Source organism: Dasypus novemcinctus, chromosome 15, assembly GCF_030445035.2.
Source record: "Dasypus novemcinctus isolate mDasNov1 chromosome 15, mDasNov1.1.hap2, whole genome shotgun sequence".
NCBI classification, from domain to species: domain Eukaryota; kingdom Metazoa; phylum Chordata; class Mammalia; order Cingulata; family Dasypodidae; genus Dasypus; species Dasypus novemcinctus.
In genome coordinates this window covers 104,247,236-104,272,013 of record NC_080687.1, presented here as the reverse complement: position 1 = coordinate 104,272,013, position 24,778 = coordinate 104,247,236, and the positions used below count along the sequence as shown (strand labels likewise).

At 39.7% G+C, this 24,778-nt stretch overlaps 1 protein-coding gene across 1 annotated transcript in view; it reads left to right on the top strand.

Moving 5' to 3' along the window:
* The window catches only part of LOC101447141 (constitutive coactivator of peroxisome proliferator-activated receptor gamma-like), a 43,932-nt gene extending 34,399 nt beyond the window's left edge, over positions 1-9,533 (top strand). The window contains 2 exon segments of the mRNA XM_058276864.1: positions 2,176-2,268; positions 9,402-9,533. Coding sequence (XP_058132847.1) covers positions 2,176-2,268; positions 9,402-9,533 — 225 coding nt within the window.
* The last annotated feature ends 15,245 nt before the right edge of the window (positions 9,534-24,778 follow it).

The window sequence follows — 24,778 nt, the reverse complement described above, 5'->3', positions numbered from 1 at the left end:
TTTGTTAGCTGTAAAGATGATGGCAGAGTGTGAAATTGCTTAACTATAAATCATGACATAGGAGATAGGTGTTCTTTTCTTATAGATTGATATTTTTAAATCAGCCTTCTTCAAAAGTTACTAATGGCAAGAAGTAAAATTAAATTCCAGCAAACCTCAGTCTAAGCAGAAAGAAATGGGGGTTTATGGATTTAAAAAAATAGCTCCTGTGTTTGATCTCGCTTCTCTAGATGGGGATCCATCTAATGTACTGTACATTTACAGATAACTGGCTTTCCCTAAAATAATTGCAATTGCTGTCATTTATACAAAGGTGACACCTGCTTTGAAATGAAATGGAATAGGATGGGGGGAGCGTTCAGTAAGAACATTCTTAGGTCTTAGCAGCCAGTCAATACCTTCCGCTCGGGTGGAGATGGTGAGTGGCAAACACACCGTCCAGCCTTGCACTCCTCTTAGTCACCATCCCCCCACCTTCTTCATGAGAGATTCAGCACCTCTCTCAAAAGGGAGGAGAAGGCTCACGGTGAGGAGCAGCAGGAGCCCCTAAAGGAAAGTATTTCTGATATTTCTTATTTATGGTGGGATCATTTTGATCCTTGAGAGGCACATTAGCCATTTTTCTTATCCAGGAAGAATCAATGAAATTGTAAGCAGAAGTTTGTTGTTTTCCATCTTTGTTTTCCCCCAGCCGTTACTTGCTACAGAGTGTGCTCCTCTGTAAAATTCTCATGAGTAATTCTCATGTTCATGTAGGATAACAATTATTTAGGGAGAGGGCACCATAGTGTTTTTTGTTTCTTGTTGGGTTTTTTGGTGGGTTCTTTTGTTTGTTTTTTGTTTTTTAGGAGGTGCCAGGGATTGAACCCAAGACGTCATGCATGGGAAGCAGGTGCTCAGCCACTGAGCGACATCCACTCCCCAGTGAGAGTTGGTTTTCTCGGTTGTTTATTTTTAGGAGGTACCAGTGAACAAACTGGGACCTTGTATATGGGAAGCAGGTCCTCAATCACTGAGCCACACCAGCTCCACCATATTGTTTTTATGTGGTTTGCAATATCTGATTGCTCTGCTAGAAAAGGTGCAGCCTCATCACCATGTGAGAGAGGAGAAAGTGCATTCATTAGACAGATGCTGTGCTGCCCCTGACATCTGACCTGTCCCCGTCATCTCAGCTCCTCAGGTCCTCTCTGTTGTGACCATTCTTTATTTGAGACCCAACTATTGCCACAGGGTCTCTTTCTTTCTGTGCATTTCTCTGTCTCTCCTGGTTTCTCACTTTTGTTATGCCTTTTGATTTCACAGAGGATTTGAGGGCCCTCGTGTTTTAGGTCCCTGGTTCATTTTCAACTGGGATCCAAGGAAATACGTTTCATCAGGGATTGGTGAAGGTGGGTGTTTATCCCATCTCTGTTCACCTCCCAGCTCAGCCTAGCTGTGGATGGTAGTAGTAAGTTGAATTGTGTGCTCCCCCAAAAAACGCATGTTCTCAGTGTGCATTCTTGTGGGTATGACCCCACTGTCAAGAGGACCTCTTGAAGAGCCATGCTTAAGGTGTGGCTCCACTGAATGACTGGAGTCCTTTTTTAGCAGAAAAATAATTTCGGCACAGTTGGAGGAGGCCTCCTGGGAGAAGCCAAGAGTCAGGAGGAACCCGCAAGAGGAAGGAGAGGACATTGCTCTGGGATGGGAAAGCCAAGGAACCCAAGGATTGCCAGCTACCAGAACACTCCTGATCCTGGAGGAAGCACGCCTCAAGCCTCCCAAACCAACCCATTGTGGGTGTTTGTCAGACCATGGAAACTAAGACAGTGGTCTCTGTCTGGAAACCTCAGAAACACTTTTTTTCATTTTAGGGTCAACTCTGGCAATTTGTCCCATCCCTCTCCTCCCCCCCCCAAAAAAGTGATCAGCTGTACTACTCTATGAATTAGATTTGGTCAGTACCTCATGATTACTTCCAGACATTCTGGGCTTTCTGTATTGCTAGAGAGAAAGGATATTAGAATTCCAAGAACAAGAGCTTCTGCCCCTGTGAGTTAGGTAGAAGGCCTTGGGCACAGTGGAGAAGATTCGATTTTACAACCACTGATTTTGGACTGTGAAAGAAGAGATTGTATTCCCTTTTATCTGCATTTTTCTCACTTGTCTTGTTTTTCTCTCTCTGCCTTTCAGGTGGACTCTCTTTGCCTGGAGGATTTACATGCTTTCATTGCTCAGGCTGTTTGTCTCCAAGGAAAATCAACTAGTCAACTTGCAGGCATTCAGGTACAGACATGACTGATTAATTACCACATTTCCAGTGATAACCCCAGATGATGGAAGGTTCATTCAGTGTTCCAAGTAGTTTTTTCCTTCATTATAGTTGGTATTTCACAGAAAAGCTCAAGATCTTTTAGTCAAGGTCTTTTTTTTTCTCTTTTTTTTAAGATTTATTTATTTCTCTCCCCTTCCCCCCACCCCCTTGTCTGCTCTCTGTGTCCACTTGCTGTGTGTTCTTCTCTGTCTGCTTGCACCCTTGGAGGCACCAGGAAACTGCGTCTCTTTTTTGTTATGTCATCTTGCTGCATCAGCTCTCTGTGTGTGCGGCGCCACTCCTGGGTGGGCTGCTCTTTTTTTCACGCAGGGTGACTCTCCTTGCAAGGGCATACTCCTTGTGTGTGGGGCACCCCCACACAGGGTGCCCCTGCATGGCAGAGCACTCCTTGCTTGCAGTAGCTCTGCACGTGGGCCACCTTACCACACAGGTCAGGAGTCCCTGGGTTTCAAACCCTGGACCCTCCCATATGGTAGGCGTACACTCTTAACAGTTGAGCCACATCTGATTCCTGGTCAAGGTCTTTTCATAGTGCAATGATTAGCTTCATTTCTTAAACAGTAATTTTGTAATAACTAAGCTGAGATTCCTGTCAGATTAGTCAAAGTAACTATATATATATATATAAAACTTCTGCATCCCTCTAGAATGAGGCCATTTGAGATTTCTTCATGAGCAACTGAAATCAAATGCTTACTAGTACTGGCCAAATTCTATTTTTGAGAAGCTTGTAGTTCTCAATACTGCCTTGATATTCCAATAATTGGGAGGGAATAGTTTACTTAGATCCTTTATAAGCTTTACTGACCTTAGCATAATATGATACTTTGCTCTAGTTTTGGTAATTCTGGCCATAAATGAGTTGTTCTGCCTATTTTGTCTGTGAGTCTTGCCTCCAGACTACACTGTTTAATACAGGAGTCTTGGATCCATATCACGTCTCTCTTATATCCTCTCCCAGTGTTGTGCTTAGACACTAGGGGTTAAGTAAATCATGTTTACATAGAGGAAATAAGGCACTTCATTTCGGGGATTCATACCCGCCATTGTTTTTATTCAAGTTTCATTTCAATGGCCCAATCACAGGATAAACTTGGTAGCTCTTCTCCAGAGCTTCATCCTTTTTGATCTGACTGATATTTACTGATGGGAAATTCCAAGGCCAGGTAGTTGGAATCTTAAAACTTTGCTTTGTAAATGCCATTTGATTATTAGTTTTATCCATAGCTTCTATTTTACTGAATTAGTTTTTCATGTCTTTCTAATGGAAAAAAACTAATACCATTTATAAATTACTTTTTAATCTAACTTCAAGATTTGCATGCAGGGTTTAATTCATAAACTAATTCTCATAGCAGTCCAATTTTTTTTTAATTGCCAGATTTTTTTTTCTTTTGTGTTAGCCATTTTATCACATCACTTTCAAAAAAGCTATTTTAAAGTGCTTTTTTTCCTCAGGCAAAACAAAATTTTAAAATGTGAATTCTGAGTTCATATGAGGTCTTTTTGATACTAGATTGTAGTTCTAACGCTCAAGACCTCCCTTTCAGACCATTTCCTACATACCACCAGCCCATTAATTCCTGAAACCTGTTAAGCTCTTCCATTATAACCTGAGGCCCTCTCACTGCCTGTCCTGGTCCCTGACAATAAAATCAAACAACTCAATGAAAGTAGAAATGAACTATGAGGTCATTTAGTTTAATCTTTGTGTTATAAATGAGGAGACGCAAGCTCCTAAGGCACATAGGTAGCAGAAAAAGCTGGAGATTTGAACCATACAGATAAGGGTTAATCCTGGATTATGTCCCTTACTAGCTGTGTGATGTTGAACAAATTCTTAAAAACTTGAATCTAGCAACTGCTCTATATTAGTCAGCCAAAGGGGTGCTGAGGCAAAGTACCAGAAATCTGTTGGAAGGTGTTTATTTGGGGTAGAATCTTAAAGTTACAAGGCCCTAAGGAGTCCAACTCAAGGTTACTTCCTCACCAAACTCAATTGGCATGTGTTGACGCAAGATGGCAGGTGGTCTCTCCTGGTCTCTCCTTCCTCTTAAGGTTCCGTAGGCCCAGCTTCTTCCGATTCATCGTCTCAAGGCTGGAGAGCTCATTTCTCTCCAGGCTCTTCTCAGCCGCTCAGGGCTCTGTTCTCTTCAGCTGCAAATGGCTCAGTTCTCTTTGGAGCCCCTGGGTCAAGGTTCTCTCCTCTGGGTGTCTGTGGAGCTCTCTCTTTCTTCCCTGGGTCCTCTGTGTGTCTTCTTGATTGATTGCCAATTTATATTGCCCACCGAGGGGGCAGGGACTCAACCCTGAGTCACCCTAATAATGTGGGCGAATCAAAGCCCTCATCTTGATTTAATCAAATAAACATTAAATTTATTAAAATTTATTAAAATCAAAGGGTATGATGCCCAGAGGAACAGACCAGTTTGCAAACATAACCAAATATCTTTTTTGGAATTCATAAATGATACCAAACTGCTATACTGCTCTGAGCCTCAGTTTCCTCTTCTAAAATGAAGGTAATAACCTCATGTACTTGTTGCCAAGACTACCTGCAATAAAATATGTAATGTTCTTTGTCTTCCTAGGCATTTATTAAATGTCATTCCCAGTCCTACACTGGTTTGTGACCTGACTGTGTTTACCAGCTCATTATTGGTAGAGCTGAGGTAAAATCCTGATCTTTTGACATGCAATCCAGTGTTCTTGCCACCTCACCATTTTCCATGAGAAAGATTATAAGAGTAAAGATATAATAGAAAAAATCCACTTTAGAAACAGACTCTTACAAGTTTATCCCCCTATAATGCAGAATTCCATTACTCTTAGATCTTCATTTGCTGACTTTTGATATACACAAACAACAGGGCTTCTTTTCATGGTTCTAATTTTTTTTTCCTTCAAAATATGGACCTAGGCCAACTCGTATCATCATTGGTTTATTCTGGTACCATAAATGGGTAGAACGTGTCCTTTGAGTTTAAAGTAATGCTCCCAGTGATCGTCAGAGCCATTCAGGAAAGTGTTTTAAAGAGGATGGTGGTTTGACCAAGCCATGGTACTAACAACAGAGTATGACTTTTAGTTCCTCATTCTTGAGCCTAAGATTTGCTGCTATAGACATATAATGAATGCTTACCATTAGCCCTCCCCTCTTGGCTCCCCAGATTGACTTTGTGGAAATAGAGTAAAGGATGAAAATGGAGGCGGGAGAGGGGAAAGGAGTATCAGGTATGGGCAGAGTCTCATTTCACGTTTTGACTCGGTTCTGGTTGCTGAGGAACACATTGTAGGTTGAGTTAGCCTTGGCATTGGTTTCAAAACCCCCTGTCTTGATAAGGAGATAACTGAGCCACTTAATGTCTAGTGGGCCTGTTGTCAGTGCCTGCTGCTCCCTGGAAAATTGTTTAAATGCCCTGTTAGATCTTTGCCCAGTGTTATTTTTCTTGTCCCAACAGCTCAAATACATTCTTTACATCTATGCATGTAATTATATATTTCTTTATTAAAAACTCAGATGATTGACTTACATACATAAAGATATGTATTTATATATTTATATATATAGTGCACATTTGTTAACAGACATAAAAATCTCTATGAAATAAGGGAATATACAAACTCAGTCTGCAATAATTATATAAAAAACAAAAGGAAAGACAGCTATCTTTGAATTGTCTAAAAGCTTAACACAGAGAAGATGATAATAGGTTACACCTTTTATTGATACTGAGGATATGAGAAACTGCTTATACGTATGTTAAAATTAAATTGCTATAGTTTTTAAAGTTATGGATGTGTCTTCTCTGTCAGTAGGTACTTTCAGGGATCATGGTCTATTTATCATACCTTTAACAGTATACATGATTCTTTAATAACTACTTCTAGAACCCATATTAAAATATACACACACACACACACTCGTATGCACACCCATATGGGATTTAAGTTAGAATTTGTTAAAATGAAGTAAAGTAAATTAATCCACTGAATTAGTTGGCAAATAAATAACTGAGAGCTCTCCTTTAGATAACTTTAAAAGGCCGGGCACAGATTCTTATCTCTGGATGATTTAAAACAAGTTTGCCTAGGGCAGAAGAATAATCTCTCTGAGCTCTGACCTCCAACTCCGCTGCTCTGGCTAGTACCTCTTTTATTTATGCCATGATATGTGTTCTCCTATAGATACTCGTAACTCTTTATCCCTTTCCCAATTATTACCCAGCTCTTTCACAGCTGGCACCCGCTGTGATATGATAGACCCTGAACTTGGAGTTGAGCATCCTTGTTCAAGGTTTAATTCTGTGCTTAGTAGCTGCTAACTAAGGGCAGACGGTTTACCTGTCAGGTATGTAAAAGAGGTCGAAATATCCACCTCACTTATCTTAAAATATTTCTTAAGAATCATATACATGCTCAGAGTATTTTGTCGACCATAAAGTCCTCTTTAAAACATACTATGATTGTCATTATTCTTACCACCGAGCCAAATATAGTGTACACTCTATGTATTCATATGGGACCAGAACCTGGATGCTGCGTGTAATATACTCTTAAAAGTCTGTTTGTTCCTCTCCTACTGCACAATGGGACTTTTAAATTTGCTCTTGCTCTCTTTTTTTTTTTTTTGGTGGGGGGAGCCAAAACAACTGCTCTTGCTTTTTTGCCCATCACTTTATCTCTGCTGCTGTGGGTCCCTGAAACCAACAAAAGAGTCCACCCCTCCTTCTGCTGGCTTGGTCTCCAGCCTCCTTCCGGGTGAACAGTCCTCGACTGTTTTAAGAGTCAGGGTTCAGAAAGCACACAGAGGGGGTCATATCTTCCAAAGCAAGGTCCTAAAGAATGTGCCACCTCTGTTCCAGACACTGGGCTTCCAGGAGATTCCAGTCATCTTTTTCTTGTCCCTCATAACCTCATTCGAAAGTTCTTTGTCTTTTTTTTTTTCTTTTGGTTTGGGAATAAAAAAGAAAAGAAATAGTTAATGAAAGGAAAAATTCTGTTATAAAATTCAAGCCATCCCACATTAGAAAGTGATCTGTTGTAATTAGCTTCTATTTTATTGCTGCTGAGAGGACTTTTTAGAATTTCTGGTGGAGCACATGGCCTTAACATTGGAAAGGACTTCGATGTTAATAGGCCTGCTTACTGAATTCTACCCACGGCAGCAACATCGCATGAGGAGGAGCACAGTAGGACTTCAGAAAGGGACAAACTGTGTGTGCACTATTTTTGTTACAGTCATTATAGTTGGTGGTTATTGTCCATTCTAGCAGCATATTTTGGTTAAAATATTTTATGGCAAACTCAGGCAAGGCCTTATGCCCCAGTTTTTACTTTATTATGATCCTGTTTATTCTGGGCCCTCAATTGCCCAAGCAACAAATTTACTTTTCATTTTGTTTAAAACTGTCACAGTTGTGCACACTAACTGAACGTTGCCTTCCCACCATGAGATTATGTCAAAAAAGCATTTATTAAAATTGAATTTTTAAAATAATTTTCTTGCTGGGTTATCTATTTAGGTGAGTTAGTTTTAAATTCACGATTCTTAATAGTTTGTAAGTCTTCAAGAACTCCTTGTAAAGCATGTACCTTTTAAGCTTTCACTCTTTAATAATTTGTTTTAAAAATCATAGAAATAATTCAGCAGTTCACTTAAAATGGGTGAATTTTCCTATTCACTACAATTTACGATGCCAGGGCCTCTGAGCAAAGCTGGTCTCTCTACCTTGACTCTACGGCCCATTTCCCATACCTCCATGGGGAGTTTGCAGTATAAATTATCCCCTTCTCTTTATCTTTAATTTCATCTTTTCTCCTGACTCTGGTCATTTGTTGAAAAACTCAAGAGTCTCCCAACTGGAAAAAAATAATTCTCCTGTAGCAATGTTTTCCATTCAAGCTCTTGCCCTTCTTTCCTTTTCAGAGCCAAGCTTGAGGACATTTACTCTCTGCTTCATTTCCTCTCATTCAGCCCATTACAATGGGAGTTCACAGCATAAACTGCTGAAGCAAAGGTTAAAATCTGGTCTTCTATCACTTTCTCTAACCTCTCGCTCCTTTGAGCCTGCAGTGTATCTTTTGTTTATCTTTGTTAAATGATACCTTTCACATTTTAGACCTTTTTCTAAATACACATGTTGAAGCCTCGCCCTACAGAATCCTGGGTTGGTAGGTCTGAAGCAGCGTCCAGGGCATGTTGTTTTGATGTGTACCTTTGTTTAAGAAACCTTTAGTATTCCATTTATGGGTTTCCATGGTTTCCTTCCTCTACTAGACTAGGAGAAAGGACAGTGTTTTCATGTATCTTTTTCTAGTGCCTAAAATTAACTGTAAACATCATGCTCTGAGATGGATGGTATTAATATGCATCATATGGGGAAGCGGATTTGGCCCAATGGATAGGGCATCTGCCTACCACATGGGAGGTCCAAGGTTCAAACGCAGGGCCTCCTGACCGGTGTGATGAGCTGGCCCATGTGCAGTGCTGATGCACGCAAGGAGTGCTGTGCCACGCAGGGGTGTCGCCCACATAGGGAACCCCATACACAAGGAGTGCACCCTGTAAGGAGAGCCGCCCAGCACAAAAAAAGTGCAGCATGCCAGAACTGGTGCCGCACACACGGGGAGCTGACACAGCAAGATGATGCAACAAAAGACACACACAGATTCCAGGTGAGACTGACAAGAATACAAGCAGACACAGAACACACAGCGAATGGACACAGAAAACAGACAGCTGGGCAGGGGGGGAAGGGGAGAGAAATAAAAACATAAATGTCTTTTAAAAAAAGAAAAAAATATGCACCATATGAATATAAAGCTAAACATCTGGAAGAAGTTCTACTTTTGCAAAGTTCCCTTTGCCTCTCTGATGCTTCTACATGGAGTTCTCAGCTATACCAGTTCTATAGAATCGGTGAGGACTTCAGCTGCCTGAAGAGTTGATTGTGCAACTTGGAGTTGATTCTGGGGATTAGGAAATGCCAGTGGATCCTCCAAAGGCTCAGGGGTTTCTGGCTGGTACTGCAGAAACAGGAACAGGAAACCACCCATTGATACATTCTTCCTTCTTCCCCAGATAACTGGCAACATTTTGTGTTACCACTGTGCCCTGCAAAAATGCTACTGGCTTGTAGACTCTGTTACGATGTTCAAACCTAAAACTGGTGAAGGCAAAAGCCCCTTTGTAAAGGTGGACTCAGATGGCTGAAGAATGATTTGGGGATTCACTTGACTGACCTCCTGGGTTGCAAAGCAAAGCTAGGGCTCTAAAGTTTGCAGTACAGAATAAGGGAGGGCAGAAGATGGAAGCAGAAGTGGCAGGGAGAAGGAGGGAATAGTACAGAATCTACTGCGTCTGTGGTATTATATTTCTGTTGGTTAGGTCTGAAACTAGAATCCTACCCTGTTTCCAGCAGCTCCCAGCCCAGTGCCCTTATGTGTGTTAAATTGGAAACACGGATTTGTTTTTGTGAAGCTATTCACACTTTTGCAGCCATTTAGATTTTCTGAGACCAAAATAGTGTAAACTAAAGCTAAAGGGAAACTTATATCTAAATGGTTTAGGATAGCAGGCAGAGGAAATGTCAGTGTCCATTTTCTTTTTGGTCTTCTAGACAGCCTTTCTTGCCTTATCAGAGATAGTATTTATGGTCTATATCATGCATTTTTTATTGGTTTATTTAGATTGGTTTTATTTAGAAAATTTTAAATGCTGTTTTATAATCATGTGAAAACTTGTTTCTACAACTATATGGTAAGCTCCTAAGGGCTGGCACTATACCTTATCTTTTTTTGTAAGTACTCAATACCTAGCATAAAATAGATACTCAATAAATGCTTGTTGAAGTGCATAGTAACAGTCATTTAAGATTTTTATGGAATGAATCTACAACATTTAGTTTTACCAACGTTGCTGTCTTTATTTAATATAGGGCTAAATTGTCCTGCTAGAGCACTGTCTGATGTTATACCAGTAGAATATGGCTAAAGACATGAGGCATTTTACCATATGGTTAGTTTTATGATTTAAGGTTGGGTTTGGACTTGACCCTTTGATTTTGTGAATTGTTTTCAAATATGTCCATTGGAAAAAAGTAAGTCACAAACAATGCTTTAAGTGATAACAAGTGCTAGACCATGAAACCATGGAGGAAAGAATTGCCAAGGAAAAAGGCCCCAGATATTTTCCATTCATTAAATATATCCCACTTCAGGAGAGAATTCAAATCAAAGAATTGTTGAGAAAAAAACTGGTACCAGAATGGTATAAGACTAGGGCATGCCTTAAAATATCTTCTAAAATAACCTCTGGATACAGGATGCTTTATTCTTGGCCAGAATTTCCCATTTTCTCTCCAGCTAGAATTGTGGAAAGAAATCATGCAGGCCGTTTGGAGCCTACCCGAACTGCAAAGTCCTGTGATTGTTTTTCTTGAAAATATATCCCATGACAGGTTCTAACTTTTGTTGGCAATTAACTACATGATTAGAAATAAAATGGGTGCCTACTGAATAAAATAACATAAACATAAAATAGCAGAGGAAAAAAAGTAAGCTGCTTGGTATGATGACAGCACCGATGTGCTTCTTGATCTCTGGAGGAAAATGCTTAGAGCCTAAATCCATTAAGGAAGTTAAATAAATAAGCAAAACAGATTTGGTGATATATGTCATATGTTGAGAGCCCAGATTTTCAGCATACATAAGAACTTCTCTGCAACTCTTAGGAAGTTGCACAGGTTACTTACTGGGAATTAGATTCTTATTGTCTGAGGGCTAAAATGTCAGCAAAGATTTCTTTAAAATAAACTGATGAAATGAGACCTTGGGGTAGAGTAGGGTAAGACCAGGTGTGGAAGAGCAGTTAAGAGATAAGCTTGGTTATGGATATGTAGAAGCTGGTTCCATTCTCACAGAAAAGGGACCATAATTTCTAATGGATTGATTAGTCACCTCCCAGTTGCCTTCCCATAGTTTCTACTTGCCCATACATAAAAGAGCTTTTTTATATGGACTTGAAAGGGATGATTGTGAACAGGAATGAAAAATGGGCAAGGTTAGGAAATAGAGTTTGCTTGGCTGGGGTGGGGCTTCACTTCATCAAGTTTTTAGGGTTGACCTGTGTTCCTACGTGGCAGGTGCTGCCCAGAGGGCGGGGCAAGGGGGGCCTGGAGAGGAGACAGCAGTAAACAGTGGCACGCGCACCTGCCCGTCATCTGCTCTGCTGGCCGCCTGCACCTGTCAGTGATCCCATTGTTACCCTGACAGGAGAGTGAGTTTCACATCTGACTAAGCTTTCACCAGATGAGGCAGATGGTGGGGCGAGCTGAAGCCCAAAGAGAGTCGGAGTGCTCCAGGAGCCTCCCACACAGAGTGGTCCTCCAGAGTGGGACTGAAGGGAGCACTGATGGTTCCGCCATACCCTCGCAATCACAGTGACTTAGCAAAGTTGTAGATCTAGCTGACCACTAAAAGACCTGGCAAGGGATAGCCTCCAGTTGCAAGCTTTTGAAAAAAATGTGTTGCCACAAATAGGGTATTTTGCTGAAATGAATACGTGAAATGAATAGTATTGCCGTCCCTTAATGCTTCTCTTAGTTTTGTGACTATTAATATATCAGAACGTGGAGTTTCATACAGATCATTTTCCTGCTTCCCCATTTGATGAGGGTAAGCTTGAGGTAATTGGGTTTTTAAATTGTTTTCCCTTCTTCTTGTTGCCATATTTATATTCAGGACTTTGACAAACAAACAAGATACTAGATATTTCTTCCCGTTGTGCCTGTACTACATTATCTTTCTTGACTTCCTTAGAACAGTATCCAGAAACAATTCTATAATGCTGAATTGAGTTACTTTTAAACTTATTATAAATTTTGGCAATTCTGACTTTAAACAATTTTTTTTCTTTTCGCGTTGTAGGAAAGCCGTAAAACTCATCAATAGAAATTTTAAAGGAAATAATTCTAGGACATATCTTTCCAGATCATATCTTTATCTTGCTGCAAATTAAAGTTAGTGAAACTTTAAATGATAGTCTCACATTGTCATTGACAAATGACAGCCCATAGGCCAAATCGGTTCTGCCCGCACCTATTTTTCTAGGGTCTTCAAGTTAAGAATGGTTTTTACATTTTTAAATAGTTGGTGGGGGAGTCAAATAATATTTCACAACATGTGAAAATTATTTGAAATTACAATTCCAAATAAGGTTATTTATTTATCTATGTATTTTGAACACAGCCATACGCACTCATTTACCTCTTGTCTATGGCCACTTTTGCACTACAACGGCAGTCAAGTGGTTGTGATAGAAACTAGAATGGCCTACAAAACCAAAAACACTGAAAAAGTTTGCCAGCCCCTGACTAAGTCAACGGCTCCTAGGCCAACAAGATAATCACTGGAGGATGCGCTCCCTCAGCAGGGACCCTTTCACTGGTCTTTATGCTGCCCTTAGCACCGTGCCTGACCTAGAACTTACAGGCAGTGCAACAGTAAGAATTCTTACATAGATATTGCAGTTTTATAGAAATTTTGAGGGCTTCAGAAATATTGTATAGTTTTCATATCTCTTTGAGATAAGTAAAAATCATATCATCTGTTTTACTGTAAGAAAAATGCAAACATGAAGGGGTAGGTTCTTGGCAGAGGTCACCATGAAGGAGGTGAAAGGAGGATGTGTATTTCTTGACCCTTGAGTCCACCAGCCCTATCATAAAACCTGCACCCAGGGTTTGGGAGTCTCTAGGGGTCAAGGATTGTCGCATATTCATCTTTGGGCCCTCTGTGTCACCTGATGTGAGGCTTTACAAATACCAAGTACATAGTAGGTTTTTCAAAGTGAAGTCTACTGTTGCTCATTAGAACCAGAGCAGAATGGAGCCTGAGCAACAAGTTAGTCAAACTTCTTGTTTTTAGAGATTATTAGTGTCTTTAGTACAATGATCTGCCCAAGGTTAAGGTACTTGCAAGGGTCAGAGCCAGACTGAGAGCCCAGGTTGCCAAGTTCTAGTCAAGCATTCTCATTATTTCATATTATCTTCCCAAACAAACAACTAAGCTCCTTTAAAGTTATGAGCAAATGTGCCATGTGTAAAAAGCAGATCTTCCATTATCCAGGTATCACCCTTGCTGTTGAATCCTCACTTTCCAAATCAAAAGTTTAAATTCCATAGATAAACATCAAAATGCTGAGGATATATGGAAATAACATTTTTGTAATATATCAAAATCAAGTCCTTAGATTGGTGCTTTATTGATTTGTTTAAATCCCTAAAACAACCACAGCAATACAGGATTATATAAGTATTCGAGGGAATATTTACAATTGCATCTTAGAAAAATGCTTTCAATAAATATGTGAGAAATGAATGAACAGTAGAAATAGAAGCTTTTAAAAATTTTTCTGGACTTTAAAAATTGATATGTAGAAACAGAATGACTTCTAGACAGCTTAAGTTAGATAATCACTATGGCAAAGAAGAAAAATAAGGAAACTGTCTTTCATATTTTCCTCATTTTTTTCTTCTGTGCACATATGACTTTCAAATATTTATCAAAAAGCTCCACAGGTAGAGTATCATTGATTTGACTTCATGAGAACAAACTTGTGGCAACATTTTATCCTAGAAAAGGACTTTATTTGAGGCCCCATGCCACACTGGAACCAACTGCATACCTCCTGGGTTTGGATTTTGCCTGATGCCCCATAATCCTAATATTTGATTCAGAAAATATGATCTTTTGGGTAGGCAAGAAAGTACATGAAGAGACATAATAAAAAAGTGGAAAATTTAGATTATAGTTCGAAGAGAATAAAGAGGTAAACTGTCAAGAGCTATAGTGATAAAGATAAGAAGTCAGATTTTGAGGACAGCAGTGTCAGGGAGACTTGAACAGCTAATGGGCTGAGCTCCAGCCTCTCTTCTCAGAACCTTAGCCGTGTGGGTATTGCTTAAATAACCTTTGCTCGAACATAATTACTGTGCTCTTCTACTTCCTGCTTCCATATCTAGTTGTTAAATATGAACTTTCTCTTGGCCCAGTGAGCCTTAAGAAAAAAAGATGTTTTTGGTAATCAGAAGAGAGCTGGGGCAGGCGCCGGTAGCTGAGACCAAGGAAATTTGTTTTGGCACATCATCTTAGGAGTGGGCTGGCACTGCCTTTGTCAGTGAGTCTTTGAAGGAGGGAAGTAGGTGAGAAATTTAATTGAAGAGTTCCTGAGGAGAGATCCATTAGCTGCCATTTCCAAACGCTCAAAACCTTGCCCATTCCATAATTTGTTCCTTTTTTTTAAAACTTTGAATGTTTATCTTTTTAAAATACAACTTCTGTAATTGATGTTTTTATCATTTAATTTCTTCTTTAATCTTTTCATTTTGAAATATTTCAAACTTACAGGACAGTTACAAAATAACGCAAAACCCATACAGAAAAGTCTACCTGGATACCGAGATCTACCACTCTTAACATTTTGCCACATTCTCTGTATCGGTCTATCCATCCTTCTGTCTTTCTATCCAGCCCATCTACCTGTCTGTTTTCTAACATTTGAAAGTAGGTTGTATATGTCAGGTTCCTTGAACACGGTGCTTCCTTGTACATTTCCTAAGGGCAAGGGTATTGACTTATGTAACCATAGTAAGTAGATTTATCAAGTTCAAGAAATTTAACATTAATATGAAGTCTACAGTCTATATTACAGTTTTTCCATACATGTCAATAGTGTCCTTTTGGGACTTCTATCCTCAACAATTAGATATGGTCTAGGATCATGCATTACATTTAATTGTCATTGCCTCTTTAGTTGCTCTTTTTTTAAAACTGTGGAAACATATATACAATATAAACTTTCCCATCTCAACCACTCCCAAGCGCACCATTCAGTGAGACTAATCATAGTCATAGTGTTGTGCTACTCTTACCACCATCCATTACCACTACTTTTCCATCATCCCAAACATAAACCCTCTATCATAATTTATTCTTAGAAAGCCAGACATCACTAGAGGCAAATCCTTTGAAGAGATACTGTATAAATCATCTATTTCCTTAATCAGGGTTTTTTCCATGATGACAGGCAAGCAGAACAAATAGTTTCAGGGACTACACCTAATTATCCAAAGCCTAATTTGTAGTGGAACTGTTCTAATGATCCATACTAATTGGAGGGAGAGACCAAAAATTGATATATTGATAGGCTCATTTACAGCAATATTCAATCTCTCCTGTCATCAAACAACTACTGTGCAGTTTAAATAACCCACAAAATAAGAGATTTAAAGCAGGGATTAGCCAACAACAGCCTGTGGACCAAAGCCCGCCTACTGCCTGTTTTTGTAAATAAAGTATTACTGAAACACAACCACATTCATTTATTTTCTACAACTGCTTTTATACTACAACCAGATTGAATAGCTGCAATATAAACCATGTGGCCCACAAAGCCTAAGATTACTTATTTTCTGGCTCTTTACTGAAAAAGTTCATATTCCTTTTTTCAGGGCTTCAATGGTTTTACTACTGAGGATTTTTAAATATCCTAATCTAACGTCTCTTCAGATCCAGCTGTGCCAGCAACTTCTGCCCCTCTCAGCTGCCCAGAGTCATTATGCTGCTCCCACACAGGCTGGGCCAGTCAGCCTTTGGGAGACCCCGTCTGCCGAGACAGCCCCTGTAACCATTTCTTCTTGGGGATTTGGCCACCTTGTGGGCTTTACCTGGGAAGGTGGTTGCAGCTCCTTTCTACTCTCAGATCCATGCCCACCTCCTCACACCCCCCCACCTATGTCTGAGGGTTCCATCTCTTCCAGGAGGCACAAGACCGAGGACCCCATTTTCTGTAGGTCTTGCAATTTTCCTGCACACCTGGATTCCCCTCATGCTCTTTCTAGCCAGAGAATCTGCATCTAGTCTTGGGAATGAAGATTCTTGCTCTGAGTCATGATATGTTGTTGTAGATCAATCGTCTATGCTGAGTTCTTTAAAGTTCTCCAGCTAAGGTTTGGCTTTTGAAACCCAGAAGCCAAAAATTGATAATATTCTCCTCTTCTGGTTTGCTCATTTATCCTACACCTATAGATTGATTGTGAAGTATCTTAGATGAGTAAAGGGGTTAGAGGCAGGGAGACAAGGGGGAAGAAGAGTGCAATTCTGATTAATAATCCAGATTATGATCTCACTACATTTCTTTTAATGATTAGCCTTTAAGCTCTTTGAAGGATTTGTTTTCCTTAATATACTTTTTGACTAGGATTCTTCCTGTATCTTTATCCTTATTAAATTATATCATAACAGAATGACCATGGTCCACTACATGGTGAAAAAGTCCACACCAGAATGTCATGGTGAGGTTTTTCCTTCTTGGGATTAGAGCATTGAAAACTACCACAGAGCCTCCAGAATTCTGGGTTATGTAGTCAAGCAGGAAAAGTGGTATACTTTTTTTTTTACATACATTTTTTTACATTTGTTACTGAGAAATAACTTACATAGACCATACAGTTCACCCACTGGAAGTGGACAAGTCAGTGTGCTTTAGCATAGTCACAGGGTTGTACAGCCATCACCACAGTCAATATTAGAACATTTTCATGACCCCAGAAAGACTTCCAAACCCATTAGCAGTCACTCCCAATGCACCAGAGGGCCCCAGCCTTGGGCGCCCATTGGTATCCTTTCTGTCCATATAGATTTGCCTAGCCTAGACATTTCATGGTATTGAACTCTACAATGGCTGGTCATTTGTGACTGGCTTCTTTCACTTAGCATGTTTCTGAGCTTCATCCATGTTGTAGCATCGGTTCTTCATTGCTTTTTCCAGCTAAATAGTGTGTCATCGTAGGCATATACCATATTTTTGTCCATCTTTTTATTAGTTGATAGACATATGGGTTGTTTCCACTTTTTGGCAAATATGAAGAACACTTCTATGAACATTTGTGTACATATTTTTGTGTCGACATGCTGAAGGAATTTCCTTAATATATGAATGTAATAGAAGTCAGCCCTCAAGTGTTGAGTAACTGAAGGCTTTCTCCTTTTTAAAAAGTACCTTTTCCACAATCAGAACCATCTCTCCTCAGAAGTTTCAAGAATTCCTTAAAATATTTTGAAGAAAAACCTCCACCTCAAGATGCATAAGGGAATAGGGACAATTCTCCAGAAATAAAAAATGAGGAATGAAAAGAATCATTTGATTGCATTCATCAAAGGGATCTCAGTGACAAGAACTTTCTGGAATAAATTATAGGTTTGAACCCCCTATATAGATCAAAACTCTTTACACATCAGGCCTTCAAAAGACTGTGGCCAAAGAATATGGAATATTGGGGAGTACAAGATGCTGCTAGCTACTTAAAAGGTTAAGATAAAAATTGAAGCTGGTGCCTACTGTGACTTTTGTAGGAGCAGTACAGGATGCTGAAACTCTACAAAATGTTTGAAAAAGGAGAAAGATTACTTGGGGGGGGCGGGGGTTGAAGCATGGAAGAGGGAAAACCAAAGCAAGATGAGCTACGTATAAGCTTTGCTATCTTTCTTCAAGACATTTCTGGTTTTCAGGTGTTCACTTTAAGAAATTCAGCTTTTCATGCTTTTTCCCATGTTAAGTGAGCCAAGAAATTTTTTTAAAGTAGAGGAAATTAAAATTAAATTAGATAATTATTTCTCAGATTTATTCAATAATTATTGAGGAGTTTGCTCTACTGAAGCAAGTGAAATAAGGTTTTTATTAGAAATACTGATAGTTTATTTTTTGTTTAGACCTAACAAGGATTTATATTCCTGCCACTTGGTAAAAATATAGCAATGAGCTCTTTGTAATTTATTCTTTGTCCTCAGATTAACTAAATTTTTTTTTTTTAAGGAGGTGCTGGGGATTGAACCCAGGACCTCCTACAGGGGAAACAGGCACTTAACCACTGAGTCACATCTGCTCTCCTATGATTTTTTTTTTAAGATTGGCGTTTCTTTGTACCGGATTTGTCAGAAATGCTAAGAAAGCCTCAATTCAGATACTGCTTTTACAAATTATTTAATTACTTTAATATTAAAAAAAAATAATGAAACCTTTACTAGAGTGAGAATAGTATCTCACAGTCACCCAATAAAAGCAATTTGACTATTTTATTTTCAAAAGTAGCATTGGCAGGGCAGGGTATTTAAATTCAGCTTTGCCTGGAAGTGTCTGCCAAAATGTCTTCCCAGTTCTGTGATTCCTTGAATTATAAGAGTTCTTAGAAGGGGAAATGATGTAATTATATTAACTGATAATTATAACTCAGAATAATATTTTTAACTTTCTTCCCAACTTATCTATATAAATTGTGTGTGTGTATGTGTGTGGAGAAAGAGACATGCCATTCCCAATCCGTCTTCTCCCTTGTTGCCTTTCTCTGTAGAGACTAGAGTCTCAGATTCCCTTTTCCCATCCCTCAAGAAGCTGGGTTGACCGTGTGGCCCAATCATAGCCAATAAGACATGACGAGAGGTTGGGAACATTTGGGAAAGATCAAAGATCTTCCTTCTTGCCTTGAATGTAGACGTGACGTCTCAAGCTGTAGCAGCCATCTTATTATCATGAGGAGAAAATTCTAACGCTCTAAAGAAAGCTAGAAAGAGCTTGGGTCTAGATGATCCTGGTGAGCTGCTGACCTAACCATGAGACTGCCTGCCGCTGGTTATTCTCATTAGGTAAATAGCCAATAGCTTTATGGATTAGGCCGCTTTTAGTTGTGGCACACACGCAGTCTGAAGTACTCCTCCTTAACAACTGCATGGTGCTGCTTTTTGCAAGTCTAACTTTTGTTCTCACTTGGCTTGCTTTTTATAACCAGTATATTGATGCCAGAGAGAAGTCAGATAAGGATTATTACAGGCCTGTATCCTTTAGTTGAATCTCAAAAAGGAAATTGTAGTTTTAAAGGCAGTGAGGATGGGGCAGGTGGGGTGGAGGTAGTGCTTTCTAGTCAGAAGGAAGAGCATGTTCCCAGCCCCAGGTAACGGCAGAGGTTGGCGATTACAGGGAGATGGCCTGAAGCTCTGGCTGCATGTGGGGGAGTAGGTGGAAGTGAGGGCCAAGGGCCGAGTCCAAGGGTGCAGACGGATGTGTGTGTCTCTCTCCCTCTCCTCCTCCCTACCTTCTCTTCTCTCTATTCTACTCGCCTCATTCTTGGATAGGCTTTCTTCAAGCACAGCCCCAGACCTATGTCAGTCTTATGCAGCTCCCTTCTTTGGCAACTCCAGAGAAAAAGAGCTTGGAGCTCTTTGATGGCTCTGGCAAAGTTTTCAAGAAAAGTGCTTATTTGCCGAGACTAAGTTGCATGTCCATTCCTGGACCGAATAGTACTCTGACCAGCCCTAGTGGAAGGGGTGGAAGATAGACCCCTATGTGAGTTTAACAGGATTACAATCCATTAGGGGCTGAATGATTTCCCAAAGAAATGCCTGGCAGGAAGAAATAATGTCCCTTACCATTACTATAGGAAAAAAATTCATATATGAGATGTTAGGGAGTGCTGGGAGATCTACCTAGGCTTTCCTAAGAAGATATTTGATCAGTAATAGTAGCTAATTTGTCTGTGTCTAAATAGAATTATGGGTGAATTTTGTTTTCTTTCTGTTACTTGTTTGCATTTTCTGTTTTTTAATAATGCACTTGTATCAGGCATATAATAGAGTTAAAAATAATAAAGGATAAAGTGCTAGGCAAAAAAAACCCAAACATACACAATGTGGGTATGTAGTATATATTATTAAGAATCTGCTCCCAGTCAAGCTTTTTTGTTAGGTATCTCAACCAATTCTTAATAAAACACAGCTCAGCAGGAAACTGCGGTTCAGAAGTAATTTGCCTGAAGCTAGAAATGCTAGAGCCAGGATTCCAGTCCTTGACTTTCTAAAATCAAAGTAGATGCTGTTTTCTTTACGTCATAGAAATGCCAATTAAGAGGCCACTGCTGTAGAACAGGTAAGAGATAAGGTCTTGAACTAAGACAGCCCCGGAAGGAGGGTAGCACGGCCATTACATGAGAGCGTCTAAAGAAGAAACAGGTGGAAACTTGAATGAGCTCTTTTTTGGAGCTGTAGAATATATGGGATGTCCAGGTAGAAATATATGGTATATGCGTCTAGAGAGAAGTCTGAAATAAAGATCCAGATCTGGAGCCATTAGCATATGGGTGGTAGTTGACGCCCTGAGAGGTGGTGATGTTGCCCAGTGGACTTAGAGTGGGAAAGCAGCAGGAAGAAAGGAAGACTGAAAAGCATTACTCAGAGAAGGGAGAGAACTGAGAGAATCTGGTGTCCCATAAGCAAAAAAAAAATTCTTTCCATCAAGGGATCAAGACAATGAGGGCTGACACTTGGCCTCTGGAGCTCTCAAGTTCATTGGCACCTTTTTCCAGAATAGTTTTGCAGCCCTGGCGGTAGCAGTCTGCTTGATGCTATATGGTGAAGAATAGAAAAGTGAGGAAGTAGACATCAGGTGAGGCAGTTCTTTCAGTAAGCTTGGCTCAGAATAACAAAGACGACTTTGTCAGAAGCTAGAGGTGGCCCTGGAGTGGAAGGGTGTCAGCCTTTGTATTGGTGTTTTCATAACTTTATCTCCATTATCTCCCTCAATCCCCACATATTCTCTGTCTGGGGTAAAACTGTCTACACTCTACAGTGCATCTACTTTGTATGTTCTGCTTTCATAGTTATTGCCTCTTTTCTCATAAAATCTTTCTACATTTTCTTGTCTTTATACTAAACTTCATTTTTCCTTCCTCCATTCTTGGGCCCTTCCTATAAGCCATCTGAAAAAAAAGTAGAAGAGAATTTGTTTTTCCTGGTTATTGTCTGTGGTCATCAAGTCTGAACTTTAGTTTCCCAGTAAATTTAATAAAACCATAGACTCTTAGAGCCATTACCACTGGACATTAGGTAGCAAGGATCAGTTTGAAAAAAAAATATTTTTTTAGGCAGTAGTAAGGCCTTTGAATTCTTATTTTAACAAATCAATTTTATTGATACTTATTTAAGACTGGAAATTATTGTTTTCAGAGAGTAGAAAGACTGCCTCATTTGCCTCCTTGGGACCCTTCCTCCTCTTTTTCAGTACCATGAGTTGCAAATAAAGAAGGTTACACCTTGTGGGGATGCCAGGTAGAGCTAATTGTTAGACCTGCCGGGTTCTAGGATGCCTGAGACAACACACTGACTTTAGCCAGGTGGAGAGCTTATTTCTTTGCACATTAGGTTTAGAAAACTTGCTGTTGCTTCCACTTGATATCACGCATATTTCACTGATGGATAATAAGGTGCCACAGCCCACCCTAAGTCTGTTGTACAGGAGTTCCTGTTGTACTCCAAGCAACACTCACTCGTTTATCAGTTATTCCCTTCCACCTCCTACCCATCTGTTCTTTGGAAGGGTCAACTCAGATCCTAGGAAGGCATTTCAGCACGATTCACTTTATTCCTGCTTTAAAGGTGTGAAGTAAAAAGAAACAGCATTGGATAAGAACATGTACAAAAGAAATGGAGTTTTTGTTTAGCTTGCTGAAGACAGGACTAATCTAAGGGTTGAGTGTTGCTTCGATGGAGGCCTTGGTGTTCTGTGGTTACAGCATCTGCTGCCTTTCCTAGGAGCCAGGTGTCTTTACTCTCTGGCCAGAACCCACCCCTGCCCCCTTTGCATTATAGGAGAAAGACAAGACTTCAGAATGCAAGGTGGCTAGTTCCTCGTTAACCCATACCCCCCATATAATTATTGTCCCTTGAAGAGAAGACCAGAAAATAGTAGGTTCCCCCATGCAGCCTTCAAGTATAGTCATTTACTTACTTATAAATATGACACACATTTTTAAAGCACCCACTCTGTTCAAGGCATTGGGCAAGGTGTTAGGGATCACTGGCCCTCAGCGACTTGCCTTATATTTAAAGTCTAATTGTATTTTTCCTGCATTTCTGCTTCCACAGTGTTTTCAGAGGCTTAAATGAGTGTCAGACAAATCTGTTGTGTCATAGTTCTGCTTAAAAATATTAAATGGTTTTCCAGGGCCCACCAGGTAACTTCCAGAGTCCTGATGCTGTGGTCTGCAAAGCCCTCTGCCCCGAGGCTCCCCTCTCTCCCCTCCACACATTGTGTCAAAAGTCTAAGATTTACTCCCTCTTTCCTCAACGCATACTGCATTTTCACACTCCTGCCTGTTTGGTCATTTTCTATCCCCCTTCTCAAGTCTTTGAACTGGCTTAAAATATCTTGTCTGTGGTCATGCACTTGATGTTTGACACCTTTTGTCACCCCCCCCCCCCAGGCAGCCCATTCTCTTTGGACAGTTCTATGACAAAGTTCTACCTTAGGATAAGCAGAATTCTGTCTTCTAGATGCTGAACTGTCACATCACATTTCCTCCCAAGGATAAACCATTGGACAAGTTCTTAGATGTGTAAAGTAAGTAAAATGGAAAGTTTAGAAGTTTAAAGTTGGCGAGTGCTGTTAGGCTGTGGAATAATGTTGGCATTTTGTTTCAAATCCAGGGCATTTTTCTAGGTCTCGCTACATAGCTCCCCCGGTTGAAGTCAGTGAGAGTTCTGGGAGGGTCCGAAGGAGAACTCATGTAGGTAGTCATTTACTAGCCAAGCTCTTTACCAAATACAAGTTTTTTTAGAGCGAAAAGTATGAAAACCATGACGTGGAGATGATCAAGAAAAATCATAAGCGAGATATTAAATACAATTGAAAAATTTCAAATGGTTCAGTTGTTTAGTGCAAGTAAGCAGATGGTTAGCCTAAGGTAAAATGGTCTCTGCCCTCATGAATCATTTTTTAATAAAGTTCCATGTAAGACTTTGGACTCCTTTAGTCCTGGCTTAGTAAGGGTTGAATAACAGCTTGGATGTAAATAAAAGTTACACCTTATTTCATTTTACATCTGCCTCAGCCTACATAATATTAACTGTTTCCAGTATTCTCTATCATCAGAACACCTGCCCCTCCCACCACCAATGTTTAAAAAAGTTTCCTTTATGGCTATTTGGTTTATGCCAAACTTTTAATCAGACTTCTTATACAGAGGAAGAATTGTAGTGAAGAACCTCTAGAATCAAACTAGTCCTTTTGAGACCAAAAAACCTCAAATCTTACTTTTATTGTTTTGTTTACCAATAATTAGTGATTTGTGTTTATAGTGTTCTCCTCTGCTTGCATTTCCATCTAGTTAGACAACTATCCTGGGGAAGCAATATTTGAAGCTTTGTTTGGGTTGGCTTAGATGTTTAGGCTTGTGGAGAATAGCCATTTTCTTCCTTGCCAGTATCATTTTGCATATCTACCAATAAACCTCAGAAAATGAACCTTCCTTAGCATATAAACACCAAACAGTTGAGCTGTTTACTGTTAAATATTTACTGTGAGGCATTGGGAACATTAAGAACTGGTTCTTCTAGTTTCCATGTTCCAGCAGACTGCCATTAGGCCACCTCTTTGCTGTCCGCTCCATTACTCTGCAGGAAGAGCACAGCTTTACCTTGTCTTTTATTCCAAAGCACCTTAAATCCTGTTTCCAAAATATTGACTGCTCTTATTTATTGATTGTATTTGTTGAGCCAGACAAGCAAAAGGCCATACCTTTTAGCCACATCAGATTGCCTGATGCTCACTGGTGATCCTGAGCCTTAGATCTGGGTGAGGAGGGGGGGACCCCCTCTGTCATGCTGACTTGGGTTCCCAAGTTTTCCCTTAAATTTCAGAAGTTTAGAGGGGAAAGGAGAAGAGTTGCTCTGTGACGTTCTCTCTTGCTGAAAAGATAACTGAAATCTTCAGATTTTCCTCCTGTAGCCTATGAAAATGTTCTGTTTTCCATATAACTTCAGTTAGCTTAAATTAGTGTTCTCTGTTTGATGAGTAATTTAGAAATCAGTCTTGGTTGCCAAACTTTTCATAAGCCCCTGATTCTCTCAACACTACTTTTAACATTTCTGCAACCCATTTAGTATGATCTTATTCCTTAACAGAGGAAAAGTATAATTTATATTCTAAAACCTTACATTATAATTAGAAAAATTAAATCGTGAGGAAAACATATCTGAGAATCACTTCTAAAACATACTCTGAGAAATAAAAATTTTGTAGCCATGATGCTTTACAAGTAATATATTCTATCTCCCCGACCTCAAGACACACAAGAAAAAGATACCCTAGTTGCTTCTAAATATAAAATACATCTCTGGGAATTATTTGTGGCAATTGCTAAATCGCTAAAGCCAAGTGTCTCCGAGTCTAGTGCCACCACTAACATGTATGTATGTCTTTAGCATGCCAGTTTCCCTCTCAGCTAAATCTGTGCTTTTGTCCTCACTTATGTCTAGAGTAGTGGGGGAAATAAAATCCTGTTTAGGAAAGTAGGTAGGTGTTTATAAAAATTTCTTAAGTTAACAATTTCATGTAAGTATCCATGTTAGCTC